Source organism: Tigriopus californicus, chromosome 7, assembly GCF_007210705.1.
Source record: "Tigriopus californicus strain San Diego chromosome 7, Tcal_SD_v2.1, whole genome shotgun sequence".
NCBI lineage: Eukaryota > Metazoa > Arthropoda > Copepoda > Harpacticoida > Harpacticidae > Tigriopus > Tigriopus californicus.
The window spans coordinates 15,352,163-15,369,456 of record NC_081446.1 but is presented as its reverse complement, the minus strand read 5'-3'; the positions used below and the strand labels follow the sequence as shown (position 1 = coordinate 15,369,456).

Genomic DNA, 17,294 nt, shown 5'->3' with positions numbered 1-17,294 from the left:
CATGGCGTGGGTTGGTCCGCCTACCGCCATTTGAGGCCGAGACCGCGCCCCTGGGGTCGGCTCACCCGGGCCAAATCGGTACTGAAACTCTGAAACCAGTATCTGATGGGCCCATGTATGGCTTCAGCCTGGGGCGGCCAGGCCCTAGTTTAACTTTCAGGCCCAGCCCTCGGATGGAGCCGGTGGGGGCCGGGCTCCATCTGGGCCACCCGAATTTCGACGGACATGGCTGCCAACAACCTAGAGAAAGTCGATGTCCGACGCCTGACCCTGCCTGAGGCTGGGTCTAGAAAGTGGCTTAGGTGTCGCCCAGGGCGTCATTTGGCGTCACCCTTTCTTTGGAAGCGGAATCAACCTCGCGTGATTATGTAGATGGAGGAACAAACGGTGCAGGAAAGTTGAAGGTTGAAGGTTGAAGGTCGACTCTCAACCCGGACTCTGTCAGTGCCCAGGGCGACTACGCCCCTTCACACTTGCACGTGAGCAGCCTATTCCGAGTGAGGGGCGGAAACGGCCCACCCTTCTGCCGGATCCTGCTGGAGGCGTTCATTGGTGCTCCCGCGATTTCTGTGATTGAATGAGAGAGATGGGGGCGTTTTGGGGCCTGGACAGTTGAGACGGTGAGCATGGCCCATCCGGCCCCCAGCACCACCCAGTTGTTGCACCGGGCCTTGGCCGCGGATCGGCCCATTTTCTCGTGCTCCCGGGTGCATCACACGCCCCCCGCCCCCGTCAGTTTGATTGTGGCCTCGAATTTGCAGATCCAGTTGGTGTTGGCCAACAAATGCGTGCAGCGCATCAATCAGGCCCAGAAAACGCCCGAGGGCGGGGCGAGCAGCCACACGGTCGATCTGGGCCCCATCTTGGGGCCGTCCCGGATTGCGCGGGCCTGGTTGGACCCCTTGGGCGCCCACCTGGTGCTGAGCACTAAGCCCAATGACCCGGAAGGCCAACCGGACCTCTTGTATTTGCACCGCGATCGAGACAAACCCAAGTTCTCGTCCAAATTCAAAGGCGTGGGCGTGACGGCCGTGGCCTGGCACACGCCCAACACGTCCGAATCGACCACGGGCCCCATTCTGTTGGGCACGGCCACGGGCGTGATTTGGGAGACGGAACTATCGCACCAAGAAGAGCGATTCTTGGCCACGCCCCTCGAAGCTTACACCAAGCTGGCTTTCGATTTGGGGCAGGGCCAGTACACGCCCATCACCGGGCTCGAGTACCACCGAGTGCCGCACACTCAGCGGTACTTCATCCTGGCCACCACGCCTCATCGGCTGTATCAATTCCTGGGTAAGGTGGGCTCGCCCGAAGAACGCCCCTTGCTGCAGCACGTGTTCCAAAACTACGCCCAACGCCCGGACAAGTTCTTGGAGTTGCCCAGCTCGCTCAAGACCTCGACCCTGTCCATGTTCTACCAAGTGCGTCAACGGGGCCAAGCCTCCGCCCAGCATCCTCTGTATCCGGTCTCGTTTGGCTGGTTAACCGGTTCGTGCGTGTATACGGGCAAGATTGACGCCTTGACGGCCCAGGCGGATACGGTCACCGTGGATTGTCAAATGATGACCTTCCCCCGGGTCTCAGGCTCGGAGACGGCCGTCATGCCCCGGGCGTTTTTGATCACGGAGTTCCACGCCATCTACGCCTATGAGACCACGGTTCGGGGCGAGTGTCTTTTGAATGAGCAGATCGTGTTCGAAACCGAATTGGACGTGAGCTCGGGCAAAATTCGGGGCATGGCCCGTGATCCCGTGATCGGGTCATTTTATGTGTACTGCGATTACGGCATCTACAAATTCAAAGTGGAGCGGGAGGAGCGCAACATCTGGCAGATTTACCTCGAGCAGAACGAGTTCGATTTGGCTCAGCAATTCTGCTTGGGCGATGAGCTTAAACTGGAGGTGGTCAACGCCAGACGGGCCGAAGACCTCTTCGATCAGGGCCGATATTTGGAGAGTGCCATGCATTTCGCCAAAACCCGCAGATCGTTTGAGTCCATCGCCCTCAAGTTCATGCAAATCGATGAGAAATCCGCGCTCCTCAACTACCTGAAACGCAAATTAGAGACGGCCAAAATGAGCGACCGGATGCAAGTGAGTCTCATCGTGGTCTGGATCATTGAGATCTATGTCAGCCGACTCAGACAGATCCAGCGGGAGGGACTCAGTCCGGATCTGTACCAGCAGACCCATGCCGAGTTCCGAGCCCTCCTGGAGAACCCCAAGATCAAGCCTTGCCTGACGCAGAACAAGAATGCGCTCTACGACCTGCTGTCCGTCCACGGTGACAAGGACAACTTGGTCAGGTTCGCGGAGATCATGGGCGATCATGACCAAGTCATCCGCTATCACCTCCAGAACGATCGTTTTGAGGCCGTTTTGCAGATCCTTAAGGAGCAGCGCCAACCCGAACTCTATTACAAGTACGGGCCCGATCTGATGCGGAACATGCCCCAGGCCTTTGTGGACGCGCTCATTGAGCAAGGCCTCAAACTAGCTCCCGCCCGCTTGATACCATCCTTGGTGGTGGGCACGGCTCGAGAACAGGAACTGGAGTCCATCCGATACATCGAGCACTGCATTCGACGCTTGGACAACAAGGGAGCAGCCCTTCACAACTATCTGGTAGCCCTGTACATCAAGCACCAGCCCGAAAAGATGGAAGAGTACTTGGCCGAGCAAGGGGCCGATCCTGAGGACGATCTGCCCTACGACGTGAACTACACGCTTCACTTGTGCCAAGGAGCTGGCTTGATCAAGGAGTGTGTCCGACTGTATTGTCTCTTGGGCCAACTGGACGAAGCCATCGATCTGGCTCTCACCGTTGATCTGGAGCAAGCCAAACGTTGCCTGGAATTCGCCCACGAGGAGGACGATCAGCGCAAGATCTGGCTCCGCATCGCCAAGTTCGTGGTTCAGCAAAAGAATGATATCAAGCAGGCCATGGACTGTCTCAAAGAATGTCAGAATCTGGTCAACATCGAGGACATATTGCCTTTCTTCCCGGATTTCGTCACCATCGACCACTTCAAGGACGCCATTTGTGACTCGCTCCAGGAGTACAGCAAGCACATCCAAGACCTCAGGGACGAAATGGACGAGTCCAATAAAGCTGCCGACGGGATCCGGCAAGAGATCCAGGAGTACAAGAACCGCTACATCTTTGTCAAAGCCACCGAGACTTGCTCCGTCTGCCACGGCTATCTCATGGCTCGCGGCTTTCACTTGTTTAACTGTGGACACAAGTTCCACACCGATTGTTTGGTGAAGGAGATCATGCCCTACTTATCTTCGGGAAGACGACGGAAAGTGGATGAGATCCAAGCAGAGATGACCAACTTGAGACTTGATCACAACGACGAGGATACGCAAAGTGTTGATAGTCGAACGGTTCGATTGTCTCGGAAAGATCAACTCAGGAACGACTTGGACGAGCTGATTGCCAATGAATGCTTATTCTGTGGCGAGCTCATGGTCAAAATGATCGACCGGCCCTTTATTGAAGACCATAAATTCGAACAAGAAGTCTTGGATTGGCTCTAGTTTGATGCCTCTTCCATGTCAGAACAATGTTGCGTTCAGTTTCATGTCCAAAAGATGACTGCGTTTATATAAACTTACATCTACAAATGATTTTTTTACCCTGATCACACTCATTCCCCAAATGTCACTTCACGTCCATTGATTTTTCTTTAGCAGGTCTTCGAGTCCCTCAAAAAATGGCCGAGTGTCGCTCACCCAAGGTGAAACGGTATCGCCGGGACGAACCCAAGGACAGTGACAACGAAGATTGGGCCCAAGATGACGATTATCAGCCGTATGTGCCCGTCAAAGAGCGGAGGAAACAGATGCTTGTCAAACTCGGCCAAGTGGCCATTGTCAAACAAGAAGAACGCACCTTCACCGATCGGCTGTCCAGTGGAGCTTCTTCCGCCAACGAAGAGGAGACCAAAGAAGAGATCATGAAGCAGGAACAGGAGATCCTGGCCCAAAGCAAGCAGACCTCATTGCTGTTGCAACATTCCAAGCTTAAGAAATTGGCCGAAGCCCGACAAGAAACCGAAATGGATCGACAGTTGAAGGAAGAAGAGAAGCTCTTGGAAGCCGTGCGAGAGAACACGGCTCTCATGGGAGCGGCTGAATTAGCCAAGGGGATCCTGTACGACAAGCCGTTGAAAACTGGCTGGACTTTGCCCAAGTACATCCTTGACTTGCCGGAGGAGCGACATATTGCCCTACGGAAAAAGCAGAACATCCTGATCGAAGGAGAAAACCCACCTCCTCCGGCCAAAAGTTTCTTGGACTTCAAGTTCCCCAAAGGCCTTCAAATGGCTTTGGATGAAAAAGGTATTAGCAAGCCCTCGCCCATTCAAATGCAAGGCATTCCCGCCATCCTATCCGGACGGGATCTCATCGGCATCGCCTACACGGGGAGTGGCAAGACTCTCGTGTTTGTTCTCCCCATTATCATGTTCAGCCTCGAACAAGAGAAACGCCTCCCCTTCACACGAGACGAAGGTCCCTACGGACTGATCGTGGTGCCTTCTCGCGAATTGGCCAAGCAGATCCAGGAGAATGTGGAATACTTCACCTCACATCTCCGTCGAGAGGGTATGCCTGAATTGAGGTCCTGCTTGGCGATCGGAGGCGTGCCCGCCTCCGAATCCATGGACGTGATCCGCAGAGGCGTTCACATCATGGTAGCCACGCCTGGACGCTTGATCGACATGCTCAACAAGAAGATGGTGACGCTGGATGTGTGCCGATTTCTGTGTCTGGACGAGGCGGACCGCATGATTGATATGGGCTTCGAGGACGACATGCGGACCATCTTTTCCTACTTCAAGGCTCAAAGACAGACGTTGCTGTTCAGTGCGACCATGCCCAAGAAGATACAGAACTTTGCCCGATCCGCCCTAGTCAAGCCTATTACTGTGAATGTGGGTCGAGCCGGAGCGGCTTCCATGAACATTGTCCAAGAAGTGGAATTCATTCAGACCGAGGCCAAGATCGTGTACGTCCTCGAATGCTTGAAAAAAACCGCCCCTCCTGTGCTTATTTTCGCGGAAAAGAAGCAAGATGTAGATGCCATTCATGAGTATTTGCTGATCAAGGGCGTGGCTGCCGCGGCGATTCACGGGGGTAAAGACCAGGAGGAGCGGATCAAGGCGGTGGCCGATTTCCGAAGTGGGAGCAAAGATGTCTTAGTAGCCACGGATGTGGGCTCGAAAGGTCTCGATTTTCCGCAAATCCAACACGTGATCAATTACGACATGCCCGATGATATCGAGAACTACGTCCATCGGATCGGTCGCACGGGTCGTGGCAATGCCAAGGGTCACGCGACCACACTCATCAACAAATCTGTGGACACGGCTGTGTTACTGGATCTCAAGCATTTGCTCATTGAAGGCAAACAACGGGTGCCTCCATTTCTGGCCACATTGGAGTCGGAGCACGAGAGATTTTTGTCTGCGGGCGACGAACGCGGGTGTTCATATTGTGGGGGGTTGGGTCATCGCATCACGGCGTGTCCCAAATTGGATGCGGTTCAGCACAAAAAGGCGGCTAATATTGGTCGGAAGGATTACTTGGCGAGCACGTCGGCGGATTATTAGACGCATTTCCTTGTCAACTGTTATCCAATCATCATTGTGAATGTTCAATTATCGTAATAAAATATGTTTATGAGTAAAATTGCATTTTCCTTGAATGAATCCTTAAATGCTTTGATTGTACGCTTTTATTCTTTACTTCGATTTCTAATTCAAACTAGAGATTCGAACATTTTTATGATAGAGCAGTAATTTTTCGTCAAGTGGGAAACAAATTTTCACACAAAAAGCCCACTGTGAATGAAAGTCCCAATCGAAAAAGTTATCTATTTTGCTTATGTTTTACATAACAGTGGGTTGATCAGGTAATTTAGTCAAAAACAACAGGCGTACTTCCAAGGAAAATCTCAGGGCAACAAACTGAAGGAGTCCGAGAAAGAAGATAGTTGGGCTTCATTGGTCTTACTTAGGTGCCTAGATTAAAGATGCTTAATAGAGCATCTTTAGCCTAAATAGCTCCCGAAACCGTGACCTTGCAACCCATTTTCAAGCCGGAATTGGCGTGTTTTTTTTAGATAGAACTGCGTTCCATAGCCTATGAGAACATCCCAGGCTAATTTTGAGTCCCGAGCTCTCCCCTTGGAATACCTGAGATTTCAAAACTTGATCAAGAGTGAAATGAATTCAATCATAGGTCACATCAAGTCAGAATAGTTATTTTTTCAATAGCAGGGACATTCTTCGAGTGAAGTCTACAAAAGCGGGGCTTGACGAAAGCCCATTTGGTTAAGTGATTTTACGCGTGCTTTTTCCCAAATTCTTCCTCTCAGAGCAACACACTGCAAAAAGTGGTGTCAATTTCTAAGCACCTAAAAATTGCGAGACCTCCAATTTGGATGGGATGGATGTATACTTGGCTCAGAGTTGAGTTTAGACGATGATGATCTGAGCAGGGGTAATCAGGTGTCAAATTTCAACGATCTAGGATACGTAAAAACTTTGAAGAGCATGAACTTGGCATGGCTAGTGTCTCTAAATGTGAGGTCTATTATTGCCAATGAAGAAAAGATCAGAGACCTTGTTCTTGACTAAGCACCAGAGATCTTGGCGATGCAGGAAATGTGGCAATTCTCTAGGATTCAACTGATATTCAATGGATACGACTTGATAGGAATTGAACGAACAGACGGGAGACGGGCAGGTGGAGTGGGATTTTTGATTTAATCAAACCACAAATATAGCCAACCTAAAAACCTTGAACTAATGGATGAAGATTGTGAGGTAATAGGAATTGAATTAGAAAAAAAGAGTCTTCCTCTCTGTGTACATCCCACCACATGCTGATATTAATCGAGCTTTCCACAAACTAAATGATATGCTAGCAAACACTGGAGGAAAATCAGTCTTTCTTTGTGGAGATCTGAACATTGATTTGCTGCACACTCTCGCACTTTAATGGACAATATTTTCACTAACTGTTCCGAGGTATTGTCATCTGGAATGCTTGAATGTGACGTTAGTGATCACTTTGCAACTTTTGCTTCAATAAGCATGAAATCAGTAATAAGTAAGACCCTGTCCAAGGAAATAGAAATTAGGGACATAAGAAAACCTAATCTAAAAAGACTAAAAGATTTATTGCAAGTTAGATATGGAAAACCCCAAGCAGGCATTTAACAATTTTGAGACAACGTTTTCTCAGATATTTGATATATCTTGTCCAATAGCAAAAAGACGATGTAATAAAGGGAACACAAAACAAAATGCTTGGATGACATTGAAACTGATGACGTCACGAAAATAGAAAAATAAACTACCAAATAAATTCAGAAAACATCCTAATATAGAGTCAAAAAACACCTATGATAGTTACACTAAATTATATTATAAGCTAGTGCGGTTAGCCAAAGAGATACATTGGAAGAACTTTTTTTAAAGTGAATCAAAAAAAATTTGAAGACCCTCTGGAAGGATGAAAATGAACTAATGGGTAACACGACAAAGTCACAGACAGTTTCCTTTAATCTCAAATCAAACAAAGAAAACCAAATCACATCTGATCCAAAAGAAGTTGGGCCAATATTTAACAACCATTTTGCAAACATAGGTTTAACTCTAAACGGAAATTTTCCCTCTCATAACAGAGAGCTCATGGGCGGATTAGGACCCAAAAAGTCGAGAAATTTTTATTTCAAATGGGTAAAATGTAAAGAAATAAAGGCGGTGATAAATGAGCTCAAGTCGAAAAACAGTTCAGCCGTTGACAAGGTTAGTGAACATCTCTTTTGTGTCCGGATACATACCAACAGAATGGAAAACTGCATAAGTCATTCCACTTTTTAAATCAGGTGACAAATCACTACCTGGTAACTATCGTCCTATGAGTCTTTTGCCAGGTTTCTCCAAGGTTTTAGAGAAAATTGTTCATAAACAAATGCATAACTTCTTAGAAGTAGAGGTTCTCCTTTACCCTGAACAATTTGGTTTTAGAAAGCAACATAACACTAAGCATGCAGTTCAAAAATTTCTACAAAATATTTCTGCCAATCTCTGCGACAAAATGGCACGTGCTATATTTCTGGACCTCAAAAAAGCTTTTGATTGCGTTGATCATGGTATATTGAAAGTGCAACGTGCTGAGTTTTCTTCCCCAAATGATCCTCTATTCCTTTAATTGTATGCCGTTTAATGCTATGCATTGCTGCAGGTTTCCTAAGAGTTTGAATGTGGAGGAGTGCCTGATGGGTAAGCCAACATTGCTCTACATGTTGAAATCGGATGACTGAGCCCAACGGGATGATGGCGGGCGAAGATGAAGTCAACTTTATTGATGATGTAGGTTATGTGGAAAGGTTGGACGGGGATGAACGTTGGTTGATGTCGTTAAACGTGAGATCCATTGTCGGAAACGAGCATAAAGTTAAAGACCTACTCGAAAACCAAAGGCCTTTGATTGTGGCAGTTCAGGAGGTGTGGCAAGTAGATCAAATTCATTTGTCGTTTGATGGTTACGTTTTAGAGTATGAGGCAAGGATAGGTAGGAGAGGAGGAGGAGGAGTTGGAATTCTCATCCAAGACTCCATTCCATATACAAAACGCCGCGAATTCAGTTTAATGACAAGTGATTGTGAGATCATCGGCAAAGAAAGCTCTGAGTTTTTTATTCTCTCTGTTTATATTCCTCCTAATGCAAATATTGATAGTGCTATGCTAGATCTCGAGAAACGACTATCACTTTGCGTTTCAAAAGTAGTTTTTGTATGTGGAGATTTCAACACCGATTTTTTGACGAATATCCCTAAAACGACGAAAATGAATGATTTGATGATAAGCTTTCAATTAGTTCCATTCATTAGTAAACCCACTAGAATTGCAACTACGACGGCAACACAAATTGACAATATTTTTAGCAATTGTAAAACAGCTCAAAGAAGTGGCATTCTCATTTGCGACGTGAGCGACCACCTTGGCCCATTTGTTCCTTGGGAAAGAAAATGGTCATGGCTTCCGCCGGTGATTCCGATTTCAAGAAATTGAAAAGGAATATTAACGTCGACTCCCTTCGCCATTCGTTACGTGCAGTTAAATGGATTTTGCCCAAAAGTGATCCACTCAAATCATTCGATGAGTTTACTTGTAAGCTTGAAAAGGCAATTCAACAATCCTGCCCTCTTAAACCGATTAAGCGCAATAAGGCAAATTACAAACTCAACCAATGGATGTATAACGGCTTGCTTATCTCACGTAAAAGGAAGGAACTGTTACACTGAAGTTTTCAAAGAAACCTCACCGAGGAGAATATCTACTTTTTACAGAATACGCCAGAAAATGCTATAAATTGATTAAGGCCGCGAAAGCAAGCTATTGGCAAGCATTTTTTGGCTCGAACTCCTCCAACTCTAGTAAAACGTGGAGGGGTGCAAAACGCCTTTTGGGGTACTCTAACAAGGGGGGGGAACCCCAACCAGAATAAATTACAATGGAAAAGTGGTAGATGACCCGAAAGATATAGCAGATTCCTTTAACTGTTACATTTCATCAATTGGACAAAGTCTATTAGAAAATTTGCCGAAGTCCGTTCCCCAGAACGATCCTTGTGAAACTATTTCGTCTCCTTCAATTCAACGATCGTATTACTTCAAACTAGTGACGAGAATGGATATCATCAAAATAATTGACAACTTGCCAAATAAGCCAAGTCAAGGATTCGATGGCATTTCTAACAGAGTTTTGAAGGGCATTAAAACCGAAATTGCTGGGCCACTTGCCCGTCTTGTAACCATATCTCTGACAACTGGATTTATCCCCTCAGAATGGAAATCTGGCAAAGTTTTACCCTTATTCAAGGGGGGCGACACCACAGGCATGTCAAATTACCGCCCAATAGGTGTCCTATCTTCCCTTTCACAGATTTTGGAAAAAGTTGTTTACCAGCAAATATTCGCTCCCTTCAACGAAAATCATATTGCTGATGTTCAGTTTGGGTTTCGTCCCAAACACTCGTCACTGCACGCTATCCAGAATTTTTTTCAAAACCTATCATCAAATTCACATTATAAGTTCTCACTTGGCATTTTTGTGGATTTAAAGAAAGCATTCGACACATTTGATCATGACATTCTTTTGTCAAAACTAAGTAAGTATGGTTTTAGTCAGAACGTGGTAAGATGGGGCAAAAGCTACTTGCAAGGCAGAGGTCAGAGAGTTGAAATGAAAGATAATTTGTCAAACCTAGCTTTAACGACATGTGGGGTGCCCCAAGGCAGCATTTTAGGGCCACTCCTATTCTTAATATACATTAATGACCTTCCAAATGCAACCAATTTCAAAGTGACAATGTTTGCCGATGATACGACGCTCCAACACTTCAGTTCGGATTTGCCCACCCTAGAGAGAGAAAGTGATTTATGGCTAAAGGAACTTCAACACTGGTCTCAAATGAACAGACTTACCATCAATTCTAAAAAAAACTAAACTGATTTTATTCAGTCCTAGTAATGCCTCTTACGATTTGAATATTTCCTTGAACGGCAATGCCATTCAACAATTTGGATGGAAATACGCAGAAACAACAATAATTTTTTTAGGACTTTACATCGACGACAAACTTAATTGGAAAGCTCATATTGCTGTGCTCAATCACACGATACGAAAGACACTTTATACTTTCATTTGGCCAAGCAAGCTTTAACCACACAATTACGGCAACTTCTGTTTAACGCTTTGATAAAATCACGAATTGATTATGGAATCAAATACTTCGGCAAATCATCCGCAATAAAATCCATAGAAACGGCACAAAAGTGGGCGGTTCGTTGGATTGTGGGAGCGAAGAGGACAGAACACACGAGCAAGACCTTTAAAAGGCTAGGAATTCTTAAAACCCGTGATCTAGCAAAGCTTAAACAACTCAAATTTATGTTTGTTTGCCTGAAAGATAGAATTCCGCCAATCCTTGATACATTCTCGCCAGAGTTAAGAGAGGTAATAAAATAGTATTTGATCTGCCGCTTCACCGACTCAGCTGGTATCAAAATTTACCAAACTATATTTTCCCCAAGGCTTAGAACGATTTCATTATAGACAAATTGCCTTTATCACTTTCACTTGACGACTCCTTGAAACAATGGTGCGGGCGAACAACGAAATCAATCACTTCCTCATACCCTACCACATGTTGCATTAAAAACTGTTTTTCTTGTGGGCATAATCTAAGCTCGGCCTAAATCTCCATTAAGCTAATACTCTGAGATTGACCGTGGTTCCATTGGCGGTGGACCCCTCTGGACATCCCTAAACTGAAAACGCTAGGAAAAACCTGACTTGTTACCCACAATAATTCCAATTGCATGCCTCTTGAAAACAAGCCTTATGGCTTAAGAGGTACGTGGGCTCGCTATACCTTTCATCCTTTTCTTATTTATTCAAACTCTGTAATACAAATATTTTCCAAATCGCCAGACCCAAATACAAAAAATGATAAAAAAACTGGAGTATCACGGATTCCGCGGCAGGTCCATAATTTGGTTCAAAAACTACCTTTCTGAGAGGTACCAGTATGTCGAGGTGAATAATGCTAGGTCCTTGAAACTGAAAATCAAATGTGGGGTTCCCCAGGCAGCATCCTTGGACCTCTCTTATTTTTGATCTGATATAAACGACATGCCTCAGCATAGCAATTTGAAATGCATTATGTTTGCTGATGATACAACTCTTCAATGTTTTGAAAGCCAATCTGATAAACTAGAGGAGAACACAAATGTTCAACTGGAACGTATCTTCCAATGGTTAGAAATAAATAAATTAACTTTAAACATAGATAAATCTAAATTCATGGTTAAAAAGCGCAAAAATTATAATTTCAACTTCAAAATTAATGTAAATGGATGTACGTTAGAGAAGGTGGGTTCCACCACTTCCAATGAAAAATCCATACGATCTCTGGGAACGCAACTCGATAGCAAACTAAAGTGAGACCGTGACATTGAGAGTGTAGCAAACAAATTTCGAAAAATTGTATGTATATGTATGTATTGTCAGTAGGTGAATTTATACTCTTTGAGTAAAGGGAAAAACAATCTCATTCAGACAAGATTTTCACAAATATTCTAACTTGGTTTTCGAAGGATTACCTCGATTGCTCTTGCTTGACTTCTTTTGGGGCCTTATTTCATAACAAGGACGCTTTTGCAACGAAACTTGTTCTAGTCTGGTTCAGGGGTCTTGATACATTCCTTTTCCCTAATTATCAGTCTGAAGAGAATTCGCAAGTCAGTGCCAAAAACTGTAAAGAAACAACTTAATAATGGACTTATCCGAAGTGTCTTGGAGTACGGTATTGAATTTTATGGCCAAAGTACGAAACTGATGATCTTGTCCATACTCCAGAAAAGAGCTATACGCTGGATAAATAATGCAAGGTGGTTTTCTCACACTGAATCATGAGTCCAAGCTCCTAAAATTGAAAGATTTGCGCACGCTTAAAATCGTCCAAGTGATGAGGCAGTCGTGTTTGCAAGAACTCCGACCATGTATCAATATTTTCAAATGGAAAAATAATCTTCGGTTTGGTAACTGGAGTAATTGATCTCAAACCGCCAAGTCGGGACTTTTATAAAGACTATCGAACTTTGCTTTTCCCAACGAGTGGAATAATTTCAACCCTCCAGACATCGATCTAACCAGAATTGAATTCACCCAAACAATTAGAAATTATCTCTTACAGAAGTACTCTATTACTCCTTGCAAACTCAAGAATTGCTATGTATGCCAACAAAAATCCTAAGAAATGATTTTTATTTTTCTCTTTTATTACGACTATCAGTCGCTCAATCTCATCAAAACACTCCATGCATCAAATACAATTCTAAACTTATGGATTTTCTTCCCTTTCCTGAAGTCGTTTCGCATTTTCTAGTAAACATAACAAATTAACACTGAAAATATTTGCTTTACTCAGTTTTTCATGTTTTTCTTTCTATATCTTTTTCTTGGTCCCTTCTTTTGTTTTAAATTCGAACCGATATGATGATTTCCTACAAGCCTTTCATTTTATTTTTTCGTATTTCTTCCAACTCACGCTATCGTGTTACAGCTTGACCTCTGTAACATTATTGACTATCTACGTCATGTCTTCTTTAATTTGCCCAGGTCCTGGTGAAAGCAAGCTTTTGCTTATCCAGAACCAAAGGAACTACATGCTCATGAATTTTTTTATATATCAAGATGCTAACTCAAAGATTAAATGCCGACATTATCCAATCATGATTAAAGTGTTCCTGAAATCTATCTATCTATCTATCTTTTTGCAGCGTTCGAATCGGGATTCCTTGGCTTGACTGGTATGAGATGTCTTGTCGTTCTCCTTCTTGACTTGGTGCTAAGGTTCTCTTTCAGAAGCCGGTCCATGAAGCGGCGAGACATGGCGCGCTTCTTGGCCAACGTTGAGATGTTCTGACAGTCCTTGGCTTCGTCGTCCACTTCTCAACATTCTCGATCTGGTTTCCGAGCTTTATTGCGTTTTAAACTGTCGGCTTGAAGCATCGAAAGGTCTTGGAAATGTTGGTCGGCGATAATCCACGGTCATTAAGTTCAAGAGTTGCAGTCCGTTGGTTTTCCATTTTGTATACCTAACTTTGGGGTCACAGAGATGAAAAACCGAATTTTACCTTAAGGTGAACAACAGATGCAAGTCAAATGAAATACAAAAGTGCTAAATTTGAAATGCATTTTTATGTCTATTGAGTAGTTTTCAAATGTGTCAGGTTTAGTGTGCCCAATTCTGTAATCAATTCGCATCGTACTTACAAAATTGACTTGAGGTGTCAGACGATATGGCACTTCGAAAAACTTCAATAGCAGCCCCGTCCCCATCACTATGTTATCAAGTTTTTTTGCGGCGTATTATGTTTCTACCGGGTGACTCCAGAGGTTAGATGTACGTACTATAGAAAATGTGAAAAAACAAGATGAAGTGCAGATGCATTCTTATATTCCCTGTAAAAATGAATGGCTGAATAGTTGGACGTGGCTCATAGGCTGTATGTCAATGGATCAATGCAACGAAACTTGACATCCAGTTCGATTTGTGGAACAGAGAATGTCAGAATCAAAATTGAAGTCCACTTCTGACTCGAACCCATCTTGGGGTGAAAGGATTACATCAGCTTCGTCTTTGATCACCGTAGAACCAGCCGCGCTACTACTGACCATCTGCACTGGCGTGTACGTGCTTGTGTCATCCGAGCTCTACATTTCTAAAGTTTGCAAGGTCAACTTGGCCTTAGGCGAGGATGTCTGTGATAATATTCAAGACCATAATGAGGAGCAAGTTTTAGTCCAAAAGTACGTCTCCAAGTTGAAAATCTACAATCGGGTTCTTCAATCGATTCCCTCGTTATTATTTACGGTTTTGGCGGGTCCATGGTCCGATGTGTATGGTCGAAAAACTTTCCTGATATCCTCCATGTTTGGATTCGTGTTCAATAACGCGGTGTTCCTGGTGAACGCTTACTTCTTTTACGAATTGAAGGCAGAATGGCTTCTGCTGGAGGTAATAATTTTGGGTCTTAACTCATTCCTGAGCCCATCATTCAAAGGGCCTGATGCCTTTAATATAACTGATTTTGAGATGGATATTAGAATAGCAAATCCATGGCATAAATCAAATCTGATTACTTATCACTCATTACTCATTTCTTACTTCTTTAGTGCCTTCAAGACTGGACTGGAGGGGGTACCTTATTCTTTTTGACAGTCTATGCCTACATAGCAGACATTACGGATCCATCGACCCGTACCAAAAGAATGGCCTTCGTGAGCGGACTTTGGCCCGTCGGCGGCAACATTGGCAAGGCCTTAGGTGGATTGATCAAGCACCACTTGGGCTTTATCTACAATTTTGCCTTTGGCATGCTTCTTGCAGTCGTTGCCATGCTGTACATCATCTTGTTCGTCAAGGAAACCATCAAACCCAATACCTTACAGGGAAACAAGGCATCAAATAATCCCAAACAAGCCAGAGAAAGATCCCAATCCTTGGGTGCCAAGATATCGTTACTATTATCGATCGATAATGTGAAGAAAGGCTCTTCAGCTTTGACTCGTCTTCGGAAGCACAATGCACGGGTTTATATCATTCTTTTGCTATTGGTATTCCAATTTATGTCCTTTACTCATTCGGCTAACGGTACCAACGGTTATTTGTTTCTCCGACGTTCATTGGGCTGGACCCTCGAGGATTACACCCGTTATTCGATTGCCAAGGGCGCCATTGGAATATTCTCGCAATTTGTTTTGGTTCCTTTTCTCTCAGTGAGAATACGGATCAGGGATGCCTCTATTTCCTTTTATGACATGTTTGCTTCGGCCATTAATTGCTTAATCGTAGCATATGCCACTGAAGGATGGATGATCTATGCTGGTGCAATGATTAATTGCTTGGATTTCACGTCTTACTCAATTCTCCGGAGCATGGTCACAAAAGTTGCAGAACCTCACGAGACCGGGGCTCTTTTTGGCGTGTTCGGGTCGTTACAATCGTTGATGCCAATGATAGCCACACCGATTTTTGGAATGCTCTATCGCGGCACTGTGGCGGATTTCCCACAGTTCTACCTCTTCCTAGTGGCTGGTTTCTTTCTCTTGAATTCAATAGCATTACTTTTTTTGCGCCATGGACTGACAAAGTTGAACCAAAACATAGCCGAAGAAGTTCCTACTGTTGACGAGGAAATCGTGGAAATGGTGCCCGTGAAAGACCAGTGTAGCACAAAAACTGCACAGGAGGAAACTGTTACCCTATCCAAAATTTTGAGCCAATCCGTGGAAACCCTGACATGAATCGCTTTATTCTTTTTGACAATAACTGGAGCAACATTAGCAGTATGATACTAACTTTTCGTGTCCTTGTTGGGGCAAGTATAGTTGATATCCTGCTTACTCGTTGTTTCATAGGGTCTGGAAACGCGGGTATCATGCCTACTTGTTCTTTTCTCCTATCACTTTCGGGATGGGACTAGATAAGTGTGTACCAAGATCCTTACTCGCATTTTCTAGTTCGGTCCCAAATCGCGCTCCTACTTACTCGGTGTTTTCGGTCCGGCTGTTACTGTTCCTTCTTTCTACTCCTGTTGCTCCTACTGCTGCTTCTTTCACTAAACAACCGCGCCCTTTTCTGGTTGTGGACTTGACAGTGGAACAAAATGTGTGCTGGTTTTTACTAAAGAGCCGGGATCCCTTGCAGTCCACAGTACCCACAACACAGATGAAATATTTGGACAAATTTCAAGACTTGTAGTAACGATTTTCGTGGAAAGGAACAACTTTTGCAAAATACTGTGTTGGAAAATACCTCAGATTGGGATACTGATTCATTTTAGACCTATAAAACGACATTAAAAACCTAATTAATAGAAGTTGGGAGTAACCTTACTTGCGTTTTCAGGCAAAATTCTATCAAAATCCATATAGCAAACAATAAGATGTCACATTTCCAAAGGTTGCTTTTGCATGCAATCTAATTACAAAATACTCTGGTTATATCTCAAAGCAATTGCCAAGATGCATTGCATATAACATAATATAAATATTGTGCTTTTCCAATGCCCAGTAAAGAAATGAAAATATTTCGTGGTTCTAAAGCATATAGAAAAACCTAATAATGGTTTTGCAACTTCATCTTAAACTTACTGAATGTCAATATTTCACTATTGTAAATTGCAACTTCAATTAAGCTTAATTTTGAATTGTAACAAAATCATATCAACGTTGAATAAAAGCGTCTCTAGTACGTAGAAAAGTAATTATTGGAAAGAGCGACAAATTTGAAAATTGAACGTTCACATGTTTCACATATATTTTGGTTAAATGATTGAATAGAGCACCTGTTGGTGCTTAAGTAAGAATGATAGGCAATTATACATCCTATTAAGTTTTGAGTGACAAGTTTTTACCATCAGCAGCTTTTAAGGAAATCGTCAGCCGTCAACATTGGGATAAAATTGTAATGCAAGCTCATTCAAGAATTGTCTTGTACCTTGATTTGAAGTGATTGCATTTTGCACTTTTGTGTGCGGTCAAAGTCATCTTCTGTGTAAGAAAATGATTTTGCTCAGTGTCTTCTAAAGATAATGTCAGAGGAAGCATCGTTTTGGCGAATACAACGGTTAGGAGAGTGCCAGGAATGGGAGCGAGTAACAATTTGTTTTATCTTTTTCCCACAATTTTTTTTTTTTTT

At 43.9% G+C, this 17,294-nt stretch overlaps 3 protein-coding genes across 3 annotated transcripts; all 3 read left to right on the top strand.

Moving 5' to 3' along the window:
* The first annotated feature begins 337 nt into the window (after positions 1–337).
* LOC131883889 (vacuolar protein sorting-associated protein 18 homolog) lies at positions 338–3,698 on the top strand. Its single transcript, XM_059231494.1, has one exon. It carries the CDS (start codon positions 627–629, stop codon positions 3,543–3,545), a length of 2,919 nt encoding a protein of 972 aa, XP_059087477.1. The 5' UTR covers positions 338–626; the 3' UTR covers positions 3,546–3,698.
* On the top strand, positions 3,569–5,696 carry LOC131883891 (ATP-dependent RNA helicase abstrakt-like). Its single transcript, XM_059231496.1, has one exon. The coding sequence runs from the start codon at positions 3,722–3,724 to the stop codon at positions 5,618–5,620; it is 1,899 nt and encodes a 632-aa protein (XP_059087479.1). The 5' UTR covers positions 3,569–3,721; the 3' UTR covers positions 5,621–5,696.
* An 8,322-nt stretch (positions 5,697–14,018) lies between these two features.
* LOC131883892 (lysosomal proton-coupled steroid conjugate and bile acid symporter SLC46A3-like) lies at positions 14,019–16,473 on the top strand. The gene is made up of 2 exons (XM_059231497.1): positions 14,019–14,609; positions 14,768–16,473. The coding sequence occupies exons 1-2, from the start codon at positions 14,157–14,159 to the stop codon at positions 15,896–15,898; spliced, it is 1,584 nt and encodes a 527-aa protein (XP_059087480.1). The 5' UTR covers positions 14,019–14,156; the 3' UTR covers positions 15,899–16,473.
* Positions 16,474–17,294: the final 821 nt, after the last annotated feature.

Bases quoted from the DNA above. Each gene is read 5' to 3' on its own strand.
- LOC131883889 (XM_059231494.1), top strand. From the start codon at position 627: ATGGCCCATCCGGCCCCCAGCACCACCCAGTTGTTGCACCGGGCCTTG.
- LOC131883891 (XM_059231496.1), top strand. From the start codon at position 3,722: ATGGCCGAGTGTCGCTCACCCAAGGTGAAACGGTATCGCCGGGACGAA.
- LOC131883892 (XM_059231497.1), top strand. From the start codon at position 14,157: ATGTCAGAATCAAAATTGAAGTCCACTTCTGACTCGAACCCATCTTGG. The intron at 14,610-14,767 runs GTAATAATTTTG...TTACTTCTTTAG, and splicing joins CAGAATGGCTTCTGCTGGAG to TGCCTTCAAGACTGGACTGG.